The 22,304-nt window shown below is 40.1% G+C and overlaps 1 protein-coding gene across 2 annotated transcripts in view; it reads left to right on the top strand.

The window, feature by feature from the left end:
• Positions 1-22,304, top strand: part of SATB2 (SATB homeobox 2) — a 284,827-nt gene that overhangs the window by 85,128 nt on the left and 177,395 nt on the right. For both annotated transcript variants that reach the window (XM_073551555.1, XM_073551556.1), the window contains exons 5-6: positions 8,672-8,798; positions 11,957-12,080. In XM_073551555.1, the coding sequence (XP_073407656.1) occupies positions 8,672-8,798; positions 11,957-12,080 (251 nt within the window). The remainder of the gene's footprint in view (positions 1-8,671; positions 8,799-11,956; positions 12,081-22,304) is intronic.

Genomic DNA, 22,304 nt, shown 5'->3' with positions numbered 1-22,304 from the left:
CATCGGGAACAGTTGATTGTAAGGGTGTCGGGTGGTGTACCCCCACCGATCAGATAATGATGACCTATCCTAAGGATTAACCATCAATGTAGAAGTCCCGAACAACCCCTTTAACCCAGCTACACCGTATATTCACGCACAGTCAAATATACTATATGGGCTGCAAAGAATTGGGTGACAATTAGCTCAACAGAGAAGTGTCCCTATCCTTTCATATTCTGCCCCAGTGTTAACACCTGCAAAGTAGGACTTGTCTGATTTGGCAGTCATAACGCAATAGAGAATTATTAGTTTAGAGGATGGCAAGCACATTTTTTGTAGTGCTATAAGATGGTATAGTGCAAGGATTTATATCTTACATATGGAAAGGCTGGCACAAAGTCATATGTTTTAGCCTTTCTGGGTCCTGAATGTCTTTTATTTCACATGGAAATTGCTAATGACCTACTGCGTGTCTATGAACACACTATAAATTGCTAATTATTTATAAAAAACAGGACTTTAGTTGGAAAATATGTAGAAGCTTTCCAAGTTCACCGCCCTATTATGATGTCACATTTGCCAATAATGCTGCATTTTATAACTCATCAAGACCTAGGTCTACCTGTATAGTACAAAATGGCTCATTCATGCCAAGCAGTGCCAAAGGCAACTAGCAATTTCATAGCACAGAGATGGTTGGCAGCATACACAGGGATTGAAATAAAGTTAAAAGTACAGCGTTTAGCGTTTAAGTTGGTGGCATATAATTATAATAGCTGTAATTACTGCAAGTGTTTCATACTTCAGATCCGAGCAGATGGAGTCCATGAGAATGCGACTATCCTAAGAGTATGGGTAGAAGTGAGCAGAATGCTCCTACCAGGTATTATACTCGTGTTGTGATGCCGGCTTCATTTTAAAGCCTCTCCTACAAGTTGGCATTGTGAGTTGTACAAGGCAAGTCTTGTCCATGCTGCTTACTTCTTAATAAGGAAACACAGCATTTTCGGAGCCGAAGGCGCTATTGACCATGGCATGGCATATGTTTATTGTTATGATCATCCAAGTCAACCCAACTGAATTATAAGGCTAGAACAGATGAAATATTAAAGGAAAAGATAGAAGTTACACTACCTTATATAACACGCCTCAAATGTTACACATGTATCTAGCTAGGTAAGCGGAGTCCGTCAGCACACAATGACTGCTCAAACCAAGCACTTTGAAGGGTATATACCCCCAATAGAAATAATACCATTTATGTCCAAATCAGTTGCTTTATTCACCTGAATTTGTTCTTTATTCAGTTATGCTAATGAGGCGCATTGTGCACCCTTGGTGTGGCCAAGCAGTTCAGCGAACTTTCCTATATACTTGTTTTACATCTATCTCCTTCTTGTTCTTTATTAGTTGTCAGTTTTGGCTTTACAGGAGCCAAAATAAGCAAAACAAGTAGGTAGGAAAGTGCAATGAAGTGTTCAGCCATGCCAAGGGTGCACCGAACGCTTCATTAGCATATTTGAATTAAAAAATGGTTTTGCACGCTAAGGGTAGGATAATTTTTAGGGCTATGTCTCCTACTGTGCTTTCATTGAACAGTCATATTGTACTGTTAGGGAAGTAACAGAAGTTATAGAAAATTGTGTTCTGATCATATATAAATATATTTTGAATATATTTTCTGTATGTGAATAATAAGGCAGCTGTCAAGATAGAACTGCTGCACTGTGAACAGCAGATCCAGAGATTTATTTTACAGAAAAAAAAATCATAGAATAAATACACTAAACAGCAGAATAACCATTGTTTTCTAAAGGACAATGTAGTGGGCATGCTCTGTGCACTGTGCAGAGATCACTGCACGGGGGGAATAATAAAATAATAATAATAATTTTATTTCTATAGCGCCGACATATTCCACAGCACTTTACATTTCAGAGGGGAATTGTACAGACGATAGACATAGCAGCATAACAATAATCACATAGATCATAACAGATACCAAGAGGAATGAGGGCCCTGCTCGCAAGCTTACAATCTATGAGGAAAAAAGGTAGACACGAAAGGTAGGTGGTAACAGTTGCCTTCATTGTTCGGACCAGCCATAATGTTAAGTGTGTAACAGTACAGACACAGAAGGCTAATGGATGCATAAAGCATGTGGGAACATGATGCAGGGAACCTGGTTATGGTAAAACTTTTGGCTGTGCCACACAGGGATAGATTAGGTTAATGTGTTGAGGCGATAGGCCAGTCTGAATAATTGCGTTTTTAGGGCACGTTTAAAATTGTGGGGATTGGGGACTAATCGTATTGACCTGGGAAGTGCATTCCAAAGAATTGGCGCAGCACGTGTAAAGTCTTAGAGACGGGAGTGGGAGGTTCTGATTATTGAGGATGCTAACCTCAGGTCATCAGCAGAATGGAGGGCACGGGTAGGGTGGTAGACTGAGACAAGGGAGGAGATGTAGGGTGGTGCTGAGCCATGGAGTGCTTTGTGGGTGAGGGCAATAAGTTTGCACTGGATTCTGGGGAAGAAGGATTGTAGCTACACCTTTAGCTATAATCAACAGTGTGGTCCTATGTTTTCTGCCTGAAGATTTATAATAAATTGTTACCTTTAATTGTGATTCAGATAATAGGTGACTGTAGACCTGGTCACCATGTGCACCACACAACTTATCCCTACAGAATAAGAGATGTTATCATATTGAGAGTACTTAGTGGCTAGTATAAAAACTGTACAATGTAATGACATGGACACATGCGCAGTGAGCGTATCCTCAGTGTGACATCACATTATGCAGCTGGTCATGTAACTGGCCTGTAAGCACTCTATGTGCAGGTGCCAGCATCATATACATGCTACAAGGTTTCCCAATATGGTATAATTTGTTTTTGTTTGCTCAGGTGTTATTCATGTATGTCTCATTGTACACTTCTCTGGTAAGTTTTCTGGGCCGTATTTGCCAGACTGTGACTACCACCAAGCCCCTGATGAAGCATTTGTGAAACGCGCGTCGGGTGTGCTTGGTGGGTGAGCCTCTATGGTCGTGCTGCCATTGTATTTACTGACACATCTTTTTTATGACTTTTATTATATCACTCATTTTTTCTTGACATGCCATTCTGCTTCTATTATGCATATTCAATTGTTTATTGATTATGTTCCATATTACTCATTAGGAGCATTCTTGTTTATCATTAAGGTTTTTTTTTCCTCTGGCTCATCCACCAACATATGATAATGTGTATATTGTGTTGGATTATATATGACTTATTATTTTAAATCATTTTTGTAATAAGCCTTATTGCTCTTCATTTTTTCACCCTGCACTTTATCGTTATTGATTACCCTCTATATTAACATGGAAAGTAATAAAAAAATCATCTTAATATAAAAAAAAAATTTTTGATGATAAATTCCATCCTCTTATAGGGGGGCAATGACTTTTCAGGAATAAATTTTCTACTTAGAAAAAAAAAATCACGTGGGAATATACCGTACTTCAATATATAACATGAAGTGAGAGATTGAGATTCATGGTCTTGTATTTTTGGCATTTTTTTTTAATTTTTAAATGCAGTGGTTTCATTGAAAAATGAGTGCTTTGATAATGACATATTCATGACAATAACAGGTTCCTTATTTCCTACTAGTTACATGCTCACAAATATAACATTTCAGGTTGTATGTGGAAATGTAAGAGCTGAATTCATCATTTACATTAACATTCTGAATTAAGATGATGTAATTGAATTAGATTGAGTCTCTTGTAAAACCACAGATAATGTTAGATCACCATTGTACCAAAGAGCAGTCTCATCTCTGTTATGTCTGATATGATCAGCTCTGCTTGATCTGGATAGTCTTGTAAAAGCTATTGTTCTCTGTTATCAGTATTGCCATTATGTGGGCTGCTGGTGCTTTATTGAAAGAAAATTTGCCAGGCATTTAGAATGATAAATAATCTCAGAGTTTCTTTCGGAATATAACTACTTTTTCTACTAGATGGGCAAAAATAACATTTTAATGTGTGTCTGGGGCAACAAGAAGACATATATTGTTTGTTATACAAACTGTGGGAAGGAAGGTTGCATGGTAACATAGTCATATTACCTTCAGTGTTAAACCCTGCCCCCCCCATGTTGTATATATGAGGCCTTTTTCATCTTCTGTTGCTTATTTAGCACCAGCATACACTTCAGGGCTGTACAAAGGTTGTCATTGCTCAAATCAGATCTTTTACTTTCCTTTAAAGGGGTATTTCCATCTTCAAAATCCTATCCCAATATGCAGTAGGTGTAGTAATAATAATATTAATAGCACATAAATTAAATTAGAAATGTAATATAGTTCTTCTGATTAGCTATGTTGCAGGCTATTGAAGTAACTTAGGTATCCATGGTTATGATCTCTAACCACTGTCACCATATGAATGGTCGTAACCATGGATACCTAAGCTACTGCAGTGACCTGCATATAGGGTAAGCGACATAGCTAATTGAAGGTATTGGCTAATTTAATTATTATTACATTTACCACATATTAGGATAGGATTGTGGAAATGGGAATGCCCCTTTAAATCTGCTTCCTCTAAAGATAAAGTGATTGCAATCTGTGACAAAAATGTAGTTCACAGGTTGTTAAAAGGTTAAAAGTATGGCAACTCATAATACTTTTTGAGAGTGGTAAAGTCACACATATTTGTAGTGCTGATGGATTTGTGCAGGGATTTCCCAACAAAGGCCAGGAGCTAAAGTTGGTGAAAAGATTTGTCAATCACAGTACCTAATCTGCAGTCCACAGAAAATGCTAACAATGGGGGCAGTACATCAGTGTTCAATATTGATAAATCCTTTTAAAGCAGCATTACAACATTTAATTTTGCAGCATATGCTATTTAAAAAAAATGAAGATGTTCTTGTATGTGTCTTCTATATCTATCTTAGTTTATGTGTCGTTTCTGTCTTGCTTGCCATGTAGATTCCTCCCTCCCCTCTGATATAGTTCTTCTCATGTAGGCAAATTTTCCTATGATTCCTCTTGCTTTGCACCACACTGCATGTGCTCTCTTCTGAGTTCTATCTAATGGCAGCAGTGGTATATCAGTGACATATAACTGCTGTCCCCCCCTGCTGTCTATGTGGAGCAACTTCAACTTGTTTGCTCTGCCTCCTGCTTGTGATAGGTTGTTTCATCTTTTAAGATATACTGGAGAAACAGCACACAACATTTACACATAATATAGCCTGGCAATGTGAGGCAGCATACTTTTATAACTCTGCAGATAATCATTTTATGGACTCATCTAAATATCACTGCTCTCTCACAAAAGCAAAAATCATATCTTCAAACATACAGAGGGACAATAAGGGAACAGTTTGATGTGGAGGGGAGACATCTGAGTGAAGCTTGGAGAGATTCCATAGGTGATGATGCCAGCCTGTAGTTCACAGATGTTGTATTCCTTAAGGCCCCGTCACACATAGTGATCTCGCTGCTGAGTCACAAGTTTTGTGACACAACAGCGATCTCACCAGCGAGATCGCTGTGTGTGACAGCGATCAGCGACCGGCCCCCCTGCCGGTATCGCTGATCGCTCTGGGAAATCTCTGGACATTTCTTTCGTCAGTGATCTCCCGCTGGCCAGCAGACATTGCTGCGTGTGACAGGCGGGAGACCAGCGATCAGCGATAAAATAATAAAAAAATAAAAAATATTGTTATTCTCACCTTCCGACGTCCCGCACAGCATTCCCGCCTCTCTCCACGCTCCGGTCCCAGTAATCCTTTGCAAGAATGACCGCGAGACTTCGCGATCCCGCGAGAATGGACGTCATCGCTGTAATTCTCACAAAGGATTACTGGGACCGGAGCGTGGAGAGAGGCGGGAATGCTGCGCGGGACGTCGGAAGGTGAGAATAACAATATTTTTTATTTTAATTCTATTTTTGACATGAATCAGCGCTGAACACAGCGATGCCGCGCCCGCGGCATTGCTGTGCTAATCGCTGGTGAAGCTGTCTGTTTGACAGCTCACCAGCGATCACATAGCGACTCACCAGCGATCCTGACACGTTGATATCGTTGTCGGGATCGCTGGTAAGTCGCTATGTGTGACGGGGCCTTTGGTTATAGATTTAAGTGTCTAAACAGGGGAACATATTCTGCACTGGTAGTCAGACTGCAGATCACATTACACAGATGCCCATAATGAACGGGTAAAAACATATATAGATGCAACTGAGCTGTGTTGAAAGAAATGAATGAGCAGACCCGTGGAAGTTGGAGTTCTTGTACCCAATCCAAACTTTATTCCAAAGTTTAGCTCTGGTGCCTTAACTGTACCCAAACTTGAACCAGAACCTGAACCCAGTTGAAAACATTGGATACCTGAAGTTTTGATCTGGAAAATTCTCTCTCTCTCTCTCCAGCAGACTTCCCGCAGAACTCCAAACATTGTAACAGACTTCCAGGAAAAGTCTGTGTTCGGTGATTTGTATCGGACACTAACAATTCCGTACGAACTCCAAACTTTTACTCTTATCTCTAGAAATGACAGCTAGAACTCAGCCGCTGAGTTTGCATTATATGCTGGAGTGCAACTTTAATGGCTAAACTAAGGATCACAGGAGCTGGCATTAAAGTAGTTTAGGAAAAAAAAAAATTCTGAAGCAGAAAGAACAGACATGGTTATTCCACAAAATATTGATTTCTGAACTCTTCCTGAGTTAAAACATTAGTATTGTTGTTTCTAAATGATTATGAACTTGTTTTCTTTGCATTATTTGAGGTCTGAAAGCACTGTTTATTAATTTTGACCATTTTTCTTTGTCAGAAAAAAAATACAAAATTTATTGCTTGGAAATTCGGAGACATGTCAGAAGTTTATAGAATAAAAGAGCAATTTACATTTTACTCACAAATATACAGTACCTATAAGGAGAAAAATCAGACAAACTGAACATTTGAAAGTGGTCTCTTAATTTTTGCCAGAGCTGTATATATATGTATATATATATATATATACTGTATATATATACTGTATATATATATGCACGTGGACAAAATTGAAATACCTACAATGGTGACAGAAATAACTTGAATCTGACAAAAGTAATAATAAATCAAAAATCTATGAAAATTAACAAATGAAAGTCAGACATTGCTTTTCAACCATGCTTCCACAGAATTAAAAAAAAAATAGAACTCATGATATAGGTCTGGACAGAAATGATGGCACCCTTAACTTAATATTTTGTTGCACAATCTTTTGAGGCAATCAAACGATTCCTGTAACTGTCAATGAGACATCTGCACCTCTTGACAGGTATTTTGGCCCACTCTTCAGGAGCAAACTGCGAAATCGTCAGTGAATCAAATACTTATTTCCGCACTGTATGTATATATATATATATATATATATATATATATATAGTGGCAGTTAATATTTATCTGTGGCTATGTAGACATTTATCTGAAATTGAACACATATAGCTTGTTTTCAGGATTTTTCTTTCCCTTCTAACATAGAAGTGTTAATAAGTGTTCCGGAATGTTGTACCTCACAGATACACTTTGGATATTTAGGAAAATTGAATGTAAACACTTTAAATATACTTACAAGAAAATTACCCTGTGTGCAAATCTCACAAAAAGCTCTTAAGTACAGTCCTAGCTTTCTCTCTGCAAAAATGAACACTCTTTTTGTTTCTTGCAGTGGTGCTACTTTTAGGCTGAATAATACCTCCTTTAAATGATACATTTTTCTGCATGCGGTTCTGACCAAAATTATAGTGACTCCCAATCTTGGAATCAGATCTGGAGTTTTTTCTGCTCTCTTGTGTTTCTCTTTATACCTTCCTGTAAATATCGCCTTAGCCTTTAATTAAAGAGAGCCCCTTTTAATCCTCGGGTCTTCAAGTTTCAATTAAATGGTGCCACTTAAGTGTGAGGTCTTTATGGAATTTGTAATATAGGCTTAATAATTAATAAGCACGAGTAATTGTACTGGTAATAACAGGCTCCCGAGGAGACCACAAATATGTTTTGTGCAACTTGGTTTTTATAAACTGAAAGCTCTCATCCCATCAACACCTTTGTAACTATTAGTGCAGATAGACTGCTTCCTATGGCCACTGCACAGAGGTATACAGAGCAGCAATAGCACTGGCGGGGTTAACATATTGATTAATTACTGATGTTCTGCAAAGAACATTAACCAAACTACTAAAAGATTATTTCACTAGAACCCTAAGCAAACCTCCTGATCCTCCGTGTTGCCAATACGACTATGTTGATATTAGAGCATTGGAAAATTGACCATAAACAATTCTATAATGTATATGATTGTTTGTTTCTACCAATTAATGTGTATAGTAAATATAATAAGGAAAACCCGGGTGACATTGGGTGCGTAAATCTCTTGAGGGGCGTAGAAGTGCAGGCATACACTACAGGAAGATTTATTTCACTTAATTATAGTGCTTTTAATATATTATAAAGACCAGATCCTCAGCTCCAGAGATAATGTACAGTATTACGGGAATAAACAGGAGCTAAGAAAACCGGGGGCCACAGTAATTAGAAAATGCAGATCAATGGATATCCACAATGCAGTATTTTCAAAAATTGAAATAAATGATTAATGTTTAAAGTGTTCCTAACCCACTCTATTCTTTTATAGGAATAATTAAAATTGGTCGCTGGAACCCACTGCCCCTCAGTTATGTTACAGATGCCCCAGATGTGACAGTATCTGACATGCTTCAAGATGTCTACCATGTGGTCACATTGAAGATCCAACTTCAAAGGTGCGCCGTTGTATTTAGGAAGTAGCCTTAGAATAATATTAGATAAAAATATTTGGTACATTTACGACATAGAGATTACTTTTACTAAATACATTCTTCAACATAGAAACTGTAACAACAATAAGGATCCCTGTAAAAGGATCCCTTCTACACACTTGTAGATATAGATTAGAGGATAGGATGATTTAAAGATGACAGTGCTGCTGTCAAGGATGATAGGTTCCACACCCCAGGCAGTTTTTTTTATTACTCGTTTCTGGCCCGAACTGAGCCCTTTTTCAAATTAAACTACAGATAGGAGAAAGAGATCTGCTCAAGCCAGAAACACGTAATTAAAGGGGTTGTCCGGGCTTTTCATATAATCTCAGTGCATATCTGGGCTGCAGAATGCTGACAATAAGTAATTTACCTTCTGTGGCGAGTTTGCAGGGTTTCCAAGATATGATCTCTTGCTTCTAAGAAAAACGTCCAGGGGGGGTGTGCTCTGGCATTGAAATGAGAACTGGTCGCTTCCTCCTACTCTACTAAAAACATGCCCTCTATAGCAACAACCCCACCCTCCATAGCAACAGGCCCTCTCCGACCACATGAACAAGCCCATCCCTCCTCATACAGTAACAAATCCTCCCCCTCTAACAGCCTCAGTGCAGAGAGCAGAACCACCCAGCTGCTCCTCCCCCAGATACACGCTGAACAGTGATCTATGGAAAGTGAAACTAGTGAGGAGGAAACGACCAGTTCTCATTTCAATGCCAGAACACACCCCCCCTGGACGTTTTTCATAGAAGCAAGAGATCATATCTTGGAAACGCTGCAAACTGGCCACAGAAGGTAAATTACTTATTGTCAGCATTCTGAAGCCCAGATATGAACTGAGATTATGTGAAAAGCCCGGACAACCCCTTTAAGCTACTTGAATCTACTTGGAGTGTGAAATCTTTCATTCTTGACAGCAGTACATTCATTTTTAAACATCTATCCTCTAATCTATATCTACACTCAGAAATACACACACTTACAGACCTTGGCTATTATCAATGAGATTATTAATGGTTGTCTGAGAGATGTTCTACTAAGCTGAATGCACTTTGGCACACAAATCATCAAGATCCACTGCTGGCAGCTCCTTTTGCAGTTGATCAACAATGATGTCAGTCTTAAATGTGATTGATGGGAAACAAATCCGAACATGCTATAAGCCATGGTAGCACGTTTAGCTCACACCGACTGCTCCCAGTAGCACAAGCAACATGCAGATTGTTGTTGTCATGTTGAAAAATGGTTCCTTTGGAGAAATGTCCAGACCACAGGTTCCAACTTCAAATTGATGTAAGACCAAGCTTTTAGTGTACCTGGAATGAAGACCAGAAGGCTATGGCTACCATACATTATGGCACCCCTTACCATATCCCCAACAATATAACTGTTTGATCATAAAGGACTTTTTATTACTCTCACTCCATTGCTGTTATAGTTTATCATGAAAACACATAAAGAAAAAAAGTATATGCACACAAATAGGGATCACCACAAGGATATGATAATCAAAAAGTATCAATTTTATTAATGGACACAACAAACAGACACTTTGTTTAAAAACAATTAAAAAGTCTGAACAACCAGACACTGATAACAAAACAAAGACAATGGGTCATTTTGATAAATAGTTAAATACTATGGGTCCCAAGGCCAACCATTCAGTATAATGCCAGGTATCTGCTAGTTACCATAACCTAGGGTCTATCAAATCAATTGTAATGACAATCATGACCTTGGATCAAAAATACCATATTATCAATAACTACTATGGTTACATAGAGATTCTACATATGCCATAAATAGAAAATTGAATACTTATCATGTTGCCAACACAAATAAACATACATTAACAAGTCCCTTTCCCTAGCATGATATCACCTGGTTTCTGAGGATGAACAAGCTAACGGGTAGGTTACATGGGACCCCCAAACCCACGCGTATCGACACAGTGATGTGTCTTTCTCAAGGTCAGTGTAATGTTCTGTTGAGATCCTTTATATATACCTATCCAATTAGTAATCACTCTTACCAGCTAATAGTTTATCATGGCGCAGAGCTAAACAGATGCTGGAATGGAGTAATGAAAGCTGGAGCAGAGGTTGTTTCTCTTCAGCAATCTTCTTGAGAGTACCACTTTTGTTTTGGACTCATTAATAGTTTGGAAACCATGTGGGCAATGCCATGAAGAGGCTCTTAACAGAAGTATATCTTACCGGTCCTATTCCTGTGACTATGATGTGGCACAATATATGGTAGGCAGACCTATCTAGTCTTCATTCCAGGTACACTAACAGTTCGGCGTTACATTCATTTGGTGGTGGAACCAGTGATACAGCCATTGTTTCGAAGTGTACAAGTAGCCATTTTTAAACACAGCACCACCAGCCTGTCTACTACTCAAGCTTTTATCAGCAGCCTATGTGCCCAAGTGCATTCAGCGTGGCAGAACATTCCTCAACAATTATTAACTTCGGTGATAGCCGCCAAAGCTTGTAAAAGCATGTATTTATGCTTGTATACTCAATACTGAATAAATTGAGAAGTTTTTTAAATTTTGTTTCCATTTTTTCATCTTTTGCATATCACTAATATGTCTATCCATCCTGTGATTTCCGTAATTCCACAACATTTTTGTTTTGGTGTTGCAATTTCACTGTTGAGGAGAGTAGTATTTGGCACAGTCACCAGAAGAAATAAACTTTAATGACAATGTGTATAGACAAAGAGCAGCTCAGTAGGGATATTACAATATACAGACAGCCATCATTCACATTTTTCAGTGATACACTAAAGGGAGCCTGACAGCACCTGAATCACAGGCAACATGCATCAGATACAGGTTGTGTTTGTTGTAGAAACATACTTAAATTTACTTTGAAAAGCCGGCTGGTGGTGGCTACATTTTTGTTGACTAGTCCAAGGCATTTGACTGGTGGTTTCTTCTTGCCTTGCCCCCATAAACTGACTGGTGTGTGTATAAAGAGAGACCTGTCAATGTAGGGGAGCGTGGTGTATAGAGACCTCCGGTGATCTACCAATGACTGTCATGATCCTATTAATTCATGTTGTATTGTATAGTATTACATTTTATGTTTATTTTCTCATCCTGTTCTTCTTAGCTGTTCGAAACTTGAGGACTTGCCGGCAGAACAGTGGAACCATGCTACTGTCCGCAATGCCTTACGAATGCTGCTAAAGGAGATGAATCAGAGCACCCTTGCCAAAGAATGCCCACTATCTCAGGTGAGTTCTCTTATCTATGGTCAGTTCTCTTATCTATGTACACAAACACAGAAGATTGATGTGAAATGAGAGAAAAGAAAATCCAAAAAGATTGTCATTGATTACTTCAGTGTTAGGGCCTCCATAAACGTTATGCAAATGTTGGTCGAACCCATGAATATCGACAGGTTAATTTGACAGTTTAATTTGTATGGGGGTGTAGGCCGACTGATAGTCGGGAGAGATTTCGATTGCGCTTGTCCGATTTCAGACTGCTGATCACATTGATTTCCCGGAGATAGTGCGCTGGCCAACGTGTCAGCTGAACAAGTGTGCATCCTGTGTATAGGAGAGTCAGCTAAATGGCTGTTGTCCGAACGATAGGAGCATCGCTTGACCAACAGTCATCTAATGTGTATGAGCTTTACACCTCATTCAGCCGTCTATTTTTCATGTATATGTTCCTATCCATTTTTTCAATTGTAGAACACATGTCCAATAACCTTTTTTTTTTTTGGCACAAAAAAAGTATAACAATCGTTCCCAGCACAATAAAAAACTTGTGTGAGAGAAAAACAGGCATTTGAATGATACCTTAGAAATAGACAGCTTTATTATGTAAAATTAATAGACTTGGTCACTCTGTACCAGCTTCTCTTTGCGGTTTTACTATGTTGTTGCCCATAGCAACCAATCACAGTGCAGCTTTGAATTTTAAAGAGCAAAATTCAAAATGAGCTGTGATTGGTTGCTATGTGCAACAAAGTCAGCTGTTCTTTTATACAGTCTCATTAATTTCAGATGCTGTCTTCTAGTAAAATGCTTTAGACATAGACGTCCATGTATGTTTATGGCTGTTACTGGGCAGAGGAAAAGTCTGGATTGCTTATAGATGGAAATGCTTGAATGCGTAAGGTGTCAAGTTTTTGCACACACCAGATAGCTGTAAAAACGTCCCTTTAAGTGGATAAGGCATGGTTTAACCCTTTCGCTGCCAGTGGGTTTTCGACCTTTTGCATCTATTGTAGCCAGGGCAATTTTTGCACTTTTGACATATACAAAATAAAAAACAGAATTACGAAATAAAAGTTTGATAGTAAACTCCTGTTCTTGTATATTTTATGAAAGTAAATACGCGGCACATTGTCAAAATGCCACTCAACACTTTATAAACGAAGTCACCTTCATGAAAAAATGTGCAAAAAATTGATATTAGTGGCTGATAGGCTAGGGTCACATGAAAGAATAAAAAAAACTATACAATTTTCAGGCAGAAAAGTGGGACGATTTTTCTCGCTTGTCATCCGTGTGCTGTTCGTTTTTTTATTCAGCATCTGTTAATCATTTACAGGATCATTTACAGTTTCCTTTGCTACACAATTGCAATTGTCACCAAACACAGTCCACTTATAACAAAACCACCTCAAATCAAGTAATTTCAACAACATCCCCGCACATTGACGGGGATATCGAGGCATAGACACAGTGTCTATGCCTCTATATCCCCGTCAATGTGTGGGGATGTTGTTGACATTACACAATTGCAATGTATCCATTAAAAGCACCCTTGAGTGAACATTTTTACCCCACGGGTGTTTCACAAATGTTTTTACTATATGAAAATGAATAGCTTAATTTTTTGTACAATATTTTGTAAATTTAGGTCAAAATCTCCACAAGAACTATAAAAAAATATGTAATTTACTACACAATTTCTCCCGAGTGTGGCAGTACCCTGTCTGCACTCATACACTACTGTTTGGTTACACAGCGAGACTCAGACGAGAAGGAGCGACATTTGGAGCACAAAATTTGCTGCAATGGTTTTCTGTCTGAGGTATTAGTTCAGAGGAAAGCCCTAGAAGTAACCCCACTTTAGAATCTGTACCCATCTAGGTATTTATCAAGGGGTGTAGTAATCATTTTGACCCCAAAGGCGTATTCAAGAAATTACTGGCAGCAGATGGCACAAAGTGAAAATTGCTGTTCTTTTCCAAATTAGTTTTTTTTTCATTGACATTGACTGTTTGGATTAAAGAAATTGTCCGACCCCGAAATCAATGTTTTTAAGCTAATCTGTCCTGTATTATGATATACAACACCACTATACATTTTGTTTTGGGTTTCTGCTTTTTGTTCCTCCTGAATTTCACTTCATTCCCTGCACCCTCTTTGTTTACCTGCAGCTCTACCAAACTTGACAACTCCCTGTGTCTTATTACCTTACCTCACAGCCAAATCTGGCACTGCCCGGCTCGGTGTTCAGCACCTCCCTCATTGGCTGTCAGTAATCTGCCCCTGTGATGACTTCTGTTATCACTCCAGTATTGGAAATAGATTAGTGCCCTGTGTCCTCATCTGTGAAAAGCAGCACAATCACTCCACAACACATCCACAGTAGTGACAGAGCTTCACATGTCTCCACATCACATCCACAGTAGTGACAGAGCTTCACATGTCTCCACATCACATCCACAGTGGTGACAGAGCTTCACATGTCTCCGCATCACGTCCACAGTGGTGATAGATCTTCACATGTCTCCACATCACATCCACAGTGGTGATAGATCTTCACATGTCTCCACATCACATCCACAGTGGTGACAGAACTTCACATGTCTCCACATCACGTCCACAGTGGTGACAGAGCTTCACATGTCTCCACATCATATCCACAGTGGTGACAGATCTTCACATGTCTCCACATCACATCCACAGTGGTGATAGATCTTCACATGTCTCCACATCACATCCACAGTGGTGATAGATCTTCACATGTCTCCACATCACATCCACAGTGGTGACAGAACTTCACATGTCTCCACATCACGTCCACAGTGGTGACAGAGCTTCACATGTCTCCACATCACATCCACAGTAGTGACAGAGCTTCACATGTCTCCACATCACATCCACAGTGGTGATAGATCTTCACATGTCTCCACATCACATCCACAGTAGTGACAGAGCTTCACATGTCTCCACATCACATCCACAGTGGTGACAGAGCTTCACATGTCTCCACATCACATCCACAGTGGTGACAGAGCTTCACTTGTCTCCACATCACATCCACAGTGGTGACAGAACTTCACATGTCTCCACATCACGTCCACAGTGGTGACAGAGCTTCACATGTCTCCACATCACATCCACAGTGGTGACAGAGCTTCACATGTCTCCACATCACATCCACAGTGGTGACAGAGCTTCACATGTCTCCACATCACATCCACAGTGGTGACAGAACTTCACATGTCTCCACATCACGTCCACAGTGGTGACAGAGCTTCACATGTCTCCACATCATATCCACAGTGGTGACAGAGCTTCACATGTCTCCACATCGCATCCACAGTGGTGACAGAGCTTCACATGTCTCCACATCATATCCACAGTGGTGACAGAGCTTCACATGTCTCCACATCACATCCACAGTGGTGACAGACATTCACATGTCTCCACATCACATCCACAGTGGTGACAGAGCTTCACATGTTTCCACATCACATCCACAGTGGTGACAGAGCTTCACATGTCTCCACATCACATCCACAGTGGTGACAGAACTTCACATGTCTCCACATCACGTCCACAGTGGTGACAGAGCTTCACATGTCTCCACATCATGTCCACAGTGGTGACAGAGCTCCACATGTCTCCACATCACATCCACAGTGGTGATAGATCTTCACATGTCTCCACATCACATCCACAGTGGTGACAGAGCTTCACATGTCTCCATATCACATCCACAGTGGTGACAGAGCTTCACATGTCTCCACATCACGTTCACAGTGGTGACAGAGCTTCACATGTCTCCACATCATATCCACAGTGGTGACAGAGCTTCACATGTCTCCACATCACATCCACAGTGGTGACAGAGCTTCACATGTCTCCATATCACATCCACAGTGGTGACAGAGCTTCACATGTCTCCACATCATGTCCACAGTGGTGACAGAGCTTCACATGTCTCCACATCACATCCACAGTGGTGACAGAGCTCCACATGTCTCCACATCACATCCACAGTGGTGATAGATCTTCACATGTCTCCACATCACATCCACAGTGATGATAGAGCTCCACATGTCTTCACAGCACATCCACAGTGGTGACATATCTTTACATGACCCCACATCACATCCACAGTGGTGACAGAACTTCACATGTCTCCACATCATATCCACAGTGGTGATAGATCTTCACATGTCTCCATATCACATCCACAGTGGTGACAGAACTTCACATGTCTCCACATCATATCCACAGTGGTGACAGAGCTTCACATGTCTCCCCAGCACATCCACAGTGGTGACAGAACTTCACATGTCTCCATATCATATCTACAGTGGTGACAGAGCATCACATGTCCCCACATTACCACTGACCTACGAGTAATGTCAAGAGTCTAAAGTGATGTGTGTGTGTCTATATCTATCTAAGACTACTTTCACACTTGCGTTTTTTTGCGGTGCGTTTTTTGCGCACACAAACGCATGAAAAACCGCATCATGAGTTTGTGTGTGTTTTTTTGCGGGTTTTGGTGCTTTTTCTAAAAAAATGCATGCGTTTTTTGCGCATACGTGCGCATTACAATGCGCACCCATAGACTATAATGGGTGTTTTGCTGTAAAAAAAACGCATTGCGTGCGCATGCGTTTTTTGGGGGCAAGTCGGACGCACAATAAATGCAACAGGATGCATTTTGTGCACCCGAGTGCACACTACAAAAAAACGCATGCGCATACAAACGCGTGCAAACGCATGTGTATGCGCACCTATACGCACCCATGTAAAACATAGGGGAAAAAAACGCATGCTTTTTTTTGCGCAAAAAAAAAGTGCAAAAAAAAACGCAAGGGTGAAACCAGCCTAACCCCATTGAAAACCTCTGGAATGTAATCAAGAGGATTATGGATAGTCACAAGCCATCAAACAAAGAAGAAATGCTTACATTTTTGTGCCAGAAGCAGTGTGAAAGACTGGTGGCAAGCATGCCAAGACGTATGAAAGCTGTTTTTAAAAATCATGGTTATTCCACAAAATATTGATTTCTAAACTCTTCCTGAGTTAAAGCATTAGTATTGTTGTTTCTAAATGATTATGAACTTGTTTTCTTTGCATTATTTGAGGTCTGAAAGCACTGTTTTTTTTTTAAATTTTGACCATTTCTCCTTTTCATGAAAAAAATACAAAATTTAGTGTTTGGAAATTCGGAGACATGTTGTCAGTAGCTTATAGAATAAAAGAATAATTTACATTATACTCAAAAATATACCTATAAAGAGAAAAATCAGACAAACTGAAAATTTGAAAGTGGTCTCCCAATTTTTGCCAGAGCTGAGAAAGGTCCACAACTCCCAGGACCGAAATGTCGCTGTATGGGCAACTAGCCAGATGGGCTAATAAATAGCACTTTGACTGGATTTCTTTTGGTGTGCTGCTTTCATCTTAAGGGTATGTGCACACATAGTTTTTTGTCTCTGCGAATTTTGTAGAGAAAGCCGCAGGTAAATCCGGTTTTGCCTGCGGTTTTGCCCTGCGGTTTTACACCTCATAATGGATGACACACACACACATATATACAGGCTCGGACTGGCCCATAGGGGAACAGGGCAATCCCCCGGTTGGCCCCTGTGGAAATCTGGATCCCCAACCTTACTGTATGGGCAGTACTTGTGATAGTTCACTCTGTACAGAAAAAAAGCAGCATCTCATTAATTAACTAAACTACCCAGTTTATTATTGTATAGCGATATAGGTAAATTTGTGAACCAGTGTCATGTAATATTTGTATGCAGGTGAAAAGTGGGCCCCCAAAGTCAATGTTACTGGTGGGCCCTTGGCACCCCAGTCCGACACTGTATATATACACCACATAATACACTTCAGCTGCTGCACAACCTCAGTCTATAGTGAAGTATATCTACATGCACCCAGTACATTATGCTCACATTTGTTGAAGCCTTTTCCATACTGGTTTGTCCGATCAGCTGATTCATTCCCCTGCTGCCTCCCACTGTATGTTGCACAGGGAGGCTAGAGCAGGAGGATCTGGCAGAGACTGGGGCGGTTAGGACAAGTCTCTGCCAGACAAGAAAACTTTAGTCGGTGAGTTAGTTGCTTCTCCAGAATCAGGAGACCTCTGCTCACCAGACTAAGGCACTGTCCCTGGCACTCGGGACCGGAGTATTTCTATGCAGCTGAGCGCTCTGGTCCAAGTACATATTACAAACTGTCCGCATTCTGCATCCGAAATACACCCACAAATTACACAGAAAGCCCAGAAAACCCCTTTAAGTGACATAGTAACTTTATTTTGTGGGTCAGTGCGATTAACAACATACCAGATTAATTTATATACAGTAGTTTTATGTATGTTTTACTAAGTTTGCACAATACAAATACTTTGATAAAAAAAAATATATATTTTTTTAGTGCCATCAAATTCTTGGGAAAACATAACCTTTTACATATTCTATTGGCAAAGCTGTATGAGGGCTCTTTTTCTGTAGGGCAAGTTGTAATATTTTTTGGTGCCGTACCATTTTTATATGGTGTTCTGACATGTTTATTGTGGAGTTAACTAAGTGGGATAAACATCGTGATCATTTTATAGATTATGCTGTAATGGATTCAAAAATATCAAATATATATATCATTTTTCTTTTAGACATTTTAGATAAATAAGGCTCATTGCTTTTAGGTTCTAAGGGTATATCTATATACTGTATGCAAAGGTAGCAATCGTTACCTGGCCAAATGGCCTGTCTGGCACCAGTACTAAAAATGACACATGATAGTTGAGGAAGCTGTTTCAGGTTTTGCATTGTTCAGTGCTTGATAGGAATGTTTTGTGGTTTAGGCATCTTGCATCTGTTTTGTTTTTGCATGACATTTTGAGCACGCTGCTACTTATGGTTCAGCAGCCCCTATTTCAGAGGCGCGTTTCACCTTCAAGTCTGAGACTTCTTTTCTTCGGTATTTGTGTTAACAACCCCTGTGTGCACTTCTCACATGGCAATTTCATTTGGTAAATCTACTTAAAAAGTAAATACCCTGCCATATGTGTGAAATGTTATTATGTGTCCCCGTAGGTTAATATGTTATTGTCAGCTGCAGGTTGGAAAGCCGTCTCGTAGGAGTAGGGCTTTAGGGAAAAAGCCACTTGTTTATTAACCCAGTCCTGCTGCTAAAGAGACCTGAAGAAGATTACCAATTGCAGGTTAACGCTCTACTGGGAAAATAAACCTAGTATTTAATCTCAGCCATTGTTTTCTTGTAGAAGTATTTTAATATGACTTTGATAAATGAGAAACATTCACGGGCAAACATCGGAGATTGTTTTGCTCCAGTTTTTTTTTTTTATTCAAATAAATGAATGAAATAAACTCTTGCTTGCAGACTGCTCGTATAGACCATTGCTTGACAGTCATGGAGTAGTAATAGAGTCCGTTCGGAAATGCATGGGACATTAGTGGCTCTCAATATATCCTGTTTCATACGAAGACATATTTTCCTATCACATTGCAATTGAAACCAACACAAACAAATGAAGGCATTTTTCATCCGATGACATTCTCAACAACTAGGTGGAGAAGAATAACCCCACACAAGGCACCCTATGGTGGCTCGCAAGTCTCTACGGCTCTGAAGGACAGCGGTGGATCTTGTTCTGTCTCGCTACAGCCTCCTTCTTTTGGCCCTGCTATGGACATAAGGGCAAAAGTTGATGCCATGATTTTGTGGCCTCATGGATCGTCCATATAAGTATATAATTGGTCCTATGCAAAAACATTTCTACCCATAGTCTGATAGTCTGTATGTGCAATATCACAGCATGACCTACTTTGATCCATTTTCTGAATCAGTCCGAACTGTTATAGGTCAATAAGTGCCCCAAAAAATGGACCACATATGGTTTACAATCTGTATGTCGTGCATTTTTCATGGATCCAGTACAATTATTAAAAAAGAACACATTTGGCCTTTTATTATTTATTATATTGTTTCTGTATAAAATGGATTTGATATGGATGTTATACAGATGTAATAATTATAATAATAATCTTTATTTATATAGCGCCAACATATTCCACAGCGCTTTACAGTTTAAGAGTTTCAAAACACAAGTCATAAGTAACAACGTTAACAATACAATAATTAAAGCAAAATTAGACGACCCTGCTCGTGAGAGCTTAAAATCTACAATGAGGTGGGGGAGATACAAAGTACAGGTGTGTATTTACAATGATGGTCCAGCCATCTTGAGAGAGTGGGGGATAGATAGAGATAGTGAATGGGCTACACATGCACACTTACACATAGAATGACTTTGATTAGTGAACGTGATAGGCCGCTCTGAACAAATGTGTTTTGAGGGAGCACCTTAAACTATGCAAATTGTGGATAGCCCTAATTTCTTGGGGTAGAGCATTCCAGAGAGTGAACGTGATAGGCCGCTCTGAACAAATGTGTTTTGAAGGAACGCCTTAAACTATGCAAATTGTGGATAGTCCTAATTTCTTGAGGTAGAGCATTCCAGAGGATTGGCGCAGCGCTGGAGAAGTCTTGGAGTCAGGAGTGGGAGGTACGGATTAGTGCTGAGGTTAGTCGAAAGTCGTTTGCAGAGCGCAGCGGTCGCTTAGGCCGATAGACAGAAATGAGGGAGGAGATGTAGGGGGGTGCTTGCCTGTGGAGAGCTTTGTGGGTGAGAACAAGTACTTTGAATTGGATCCTATAATTAATGGGCAGCCAGTGTAATGACTGGCGAAGAGCAGACACATCTGAATACCGATTAGCCAGATGGATGACCCTGGCTGCTGCATTAAGGATGGACTGGAGAGGGGAAAGTTGAGTAACAGGGAGGCCAATTAATAGAGCGTTACAGTATATCAGAGGGCAATACAGAGATCTCTCCAATGAACTGTTTGTACCAAGGACTGTGACAAGAACAAGGTGGCATTCTCTTCGTTTGGAGGAAAGACAATTTCTGCACCAGCATAGAAGAGGGTTCTTCATGGTAAGAGCAGTGAGGCTCTGGAATTCTCATCCTGAGGAAGTGGTGATGGCCAACTCACTGAATGAATTTAAGAAAGGAATGGATGCTTTTCTTGTGAGTAACAGTATAGAAGGTTACAAATAACATAATATTATAGGTAGATGATTGACCCAGCTTAAGGGAAGGAATTTTTTTCCCTATGGAGAAAATTGGCTTCTACTCTGTGGGTTTTTTGCCTTCCCCAGGATCAACAATGCAGAACAGCTGCACTAAAAATAGGCTGAACTAGATGGACATAAGGTCTTCCTTCAGCCTTCAAAGCTATGTTACTATGTTAATAGTCCAGGCGGGAGTGGATAAAGGCGACAGTGAGGGTTTTTTTCCATGGTGTGAAAAGGGCGGATTCTAGAGATGTTTTTTAAATGTAAGCGGCAAGAGCGGGCAAGAGATAGCATATGGGAGGTGAAGGAGAGATTGGTGTCAAACATAACACCCAGACAGCGCGCCTGCTGCCAGGGTGTTATTATGCTGCCACCCACGGAGAGGGAAATGTCAGATTTAAGGAGGTTAGTAGATGACGGGAGCAGAAGAAGTTCAGTTTTGGAAAGGCTGAATTTCAGATAGAGGGCGGACATGATGTTGGAGACTGCGGACAGACAGTCACTGGCGTTCTGTAGTACAGCGAGGGTAAGGTCAGGGAATGATGTGTATAGTTGTGTGTCATCAGTATTCCTTTGTTAAAAAAAAGGAAATACAGATTGCATATATTGTATTTTAAAAAATTAGAGACGTCAAATTCTGGTCTATTTGCATAACAAAAATGAACAGCACATGGATGCCAACTGGGAGCTTTCCTTTTTTGACAGTTGCTACGATGCGCTTGGGAAAACTCCTTACATTGTTTGTTCATCCATATATATATAAAATTGAATGTATCTGTGTATCACCAACCAATCACAAAGCATCTTTCATTTCACCAGAGCTGTTTAAAAGAAGCTGAGCTGTGATTGGTTGCTATGAGCACTCCCACTCCACGATAACACCTCTGCAGACACTGACCGGGTGGGAAAAATCTATCATCCCCAGGAACATAAGCTCCCAGCCATTGTCTGCCCCCCAGAAAGGAGCAGAGAGCACATGACAGAAATTGAATCACCCCCTTCCGTGCCCATATGCCCATCACACATCCTCCATCCCAAAGGCACATCTTCCCTCTCAAATGGTTCTCCGGTATG

This window comes from Dendrobates tinctorius, unplaced genomic scaffold (genome assembly GCF_039654945.1).
Source record: "Dendrobates tinctorius isolate UK_male_01 unplaced genomic scaffold, ASM3965494v1 ptg000177l, whole genome shotgun sequence".
Taxonomy (NCBI): domain Eukaryota; kingdom Metazoa; phylum Chordata; class Amphibia; order Anura; family Dendrobatidae; genus Dendrobates; species Dendrobates tinctorius.
Note: the sequence above shows the minus strand (reverse complement) of the source record. Positions and strands in the feature narration are given on the sequence as shown.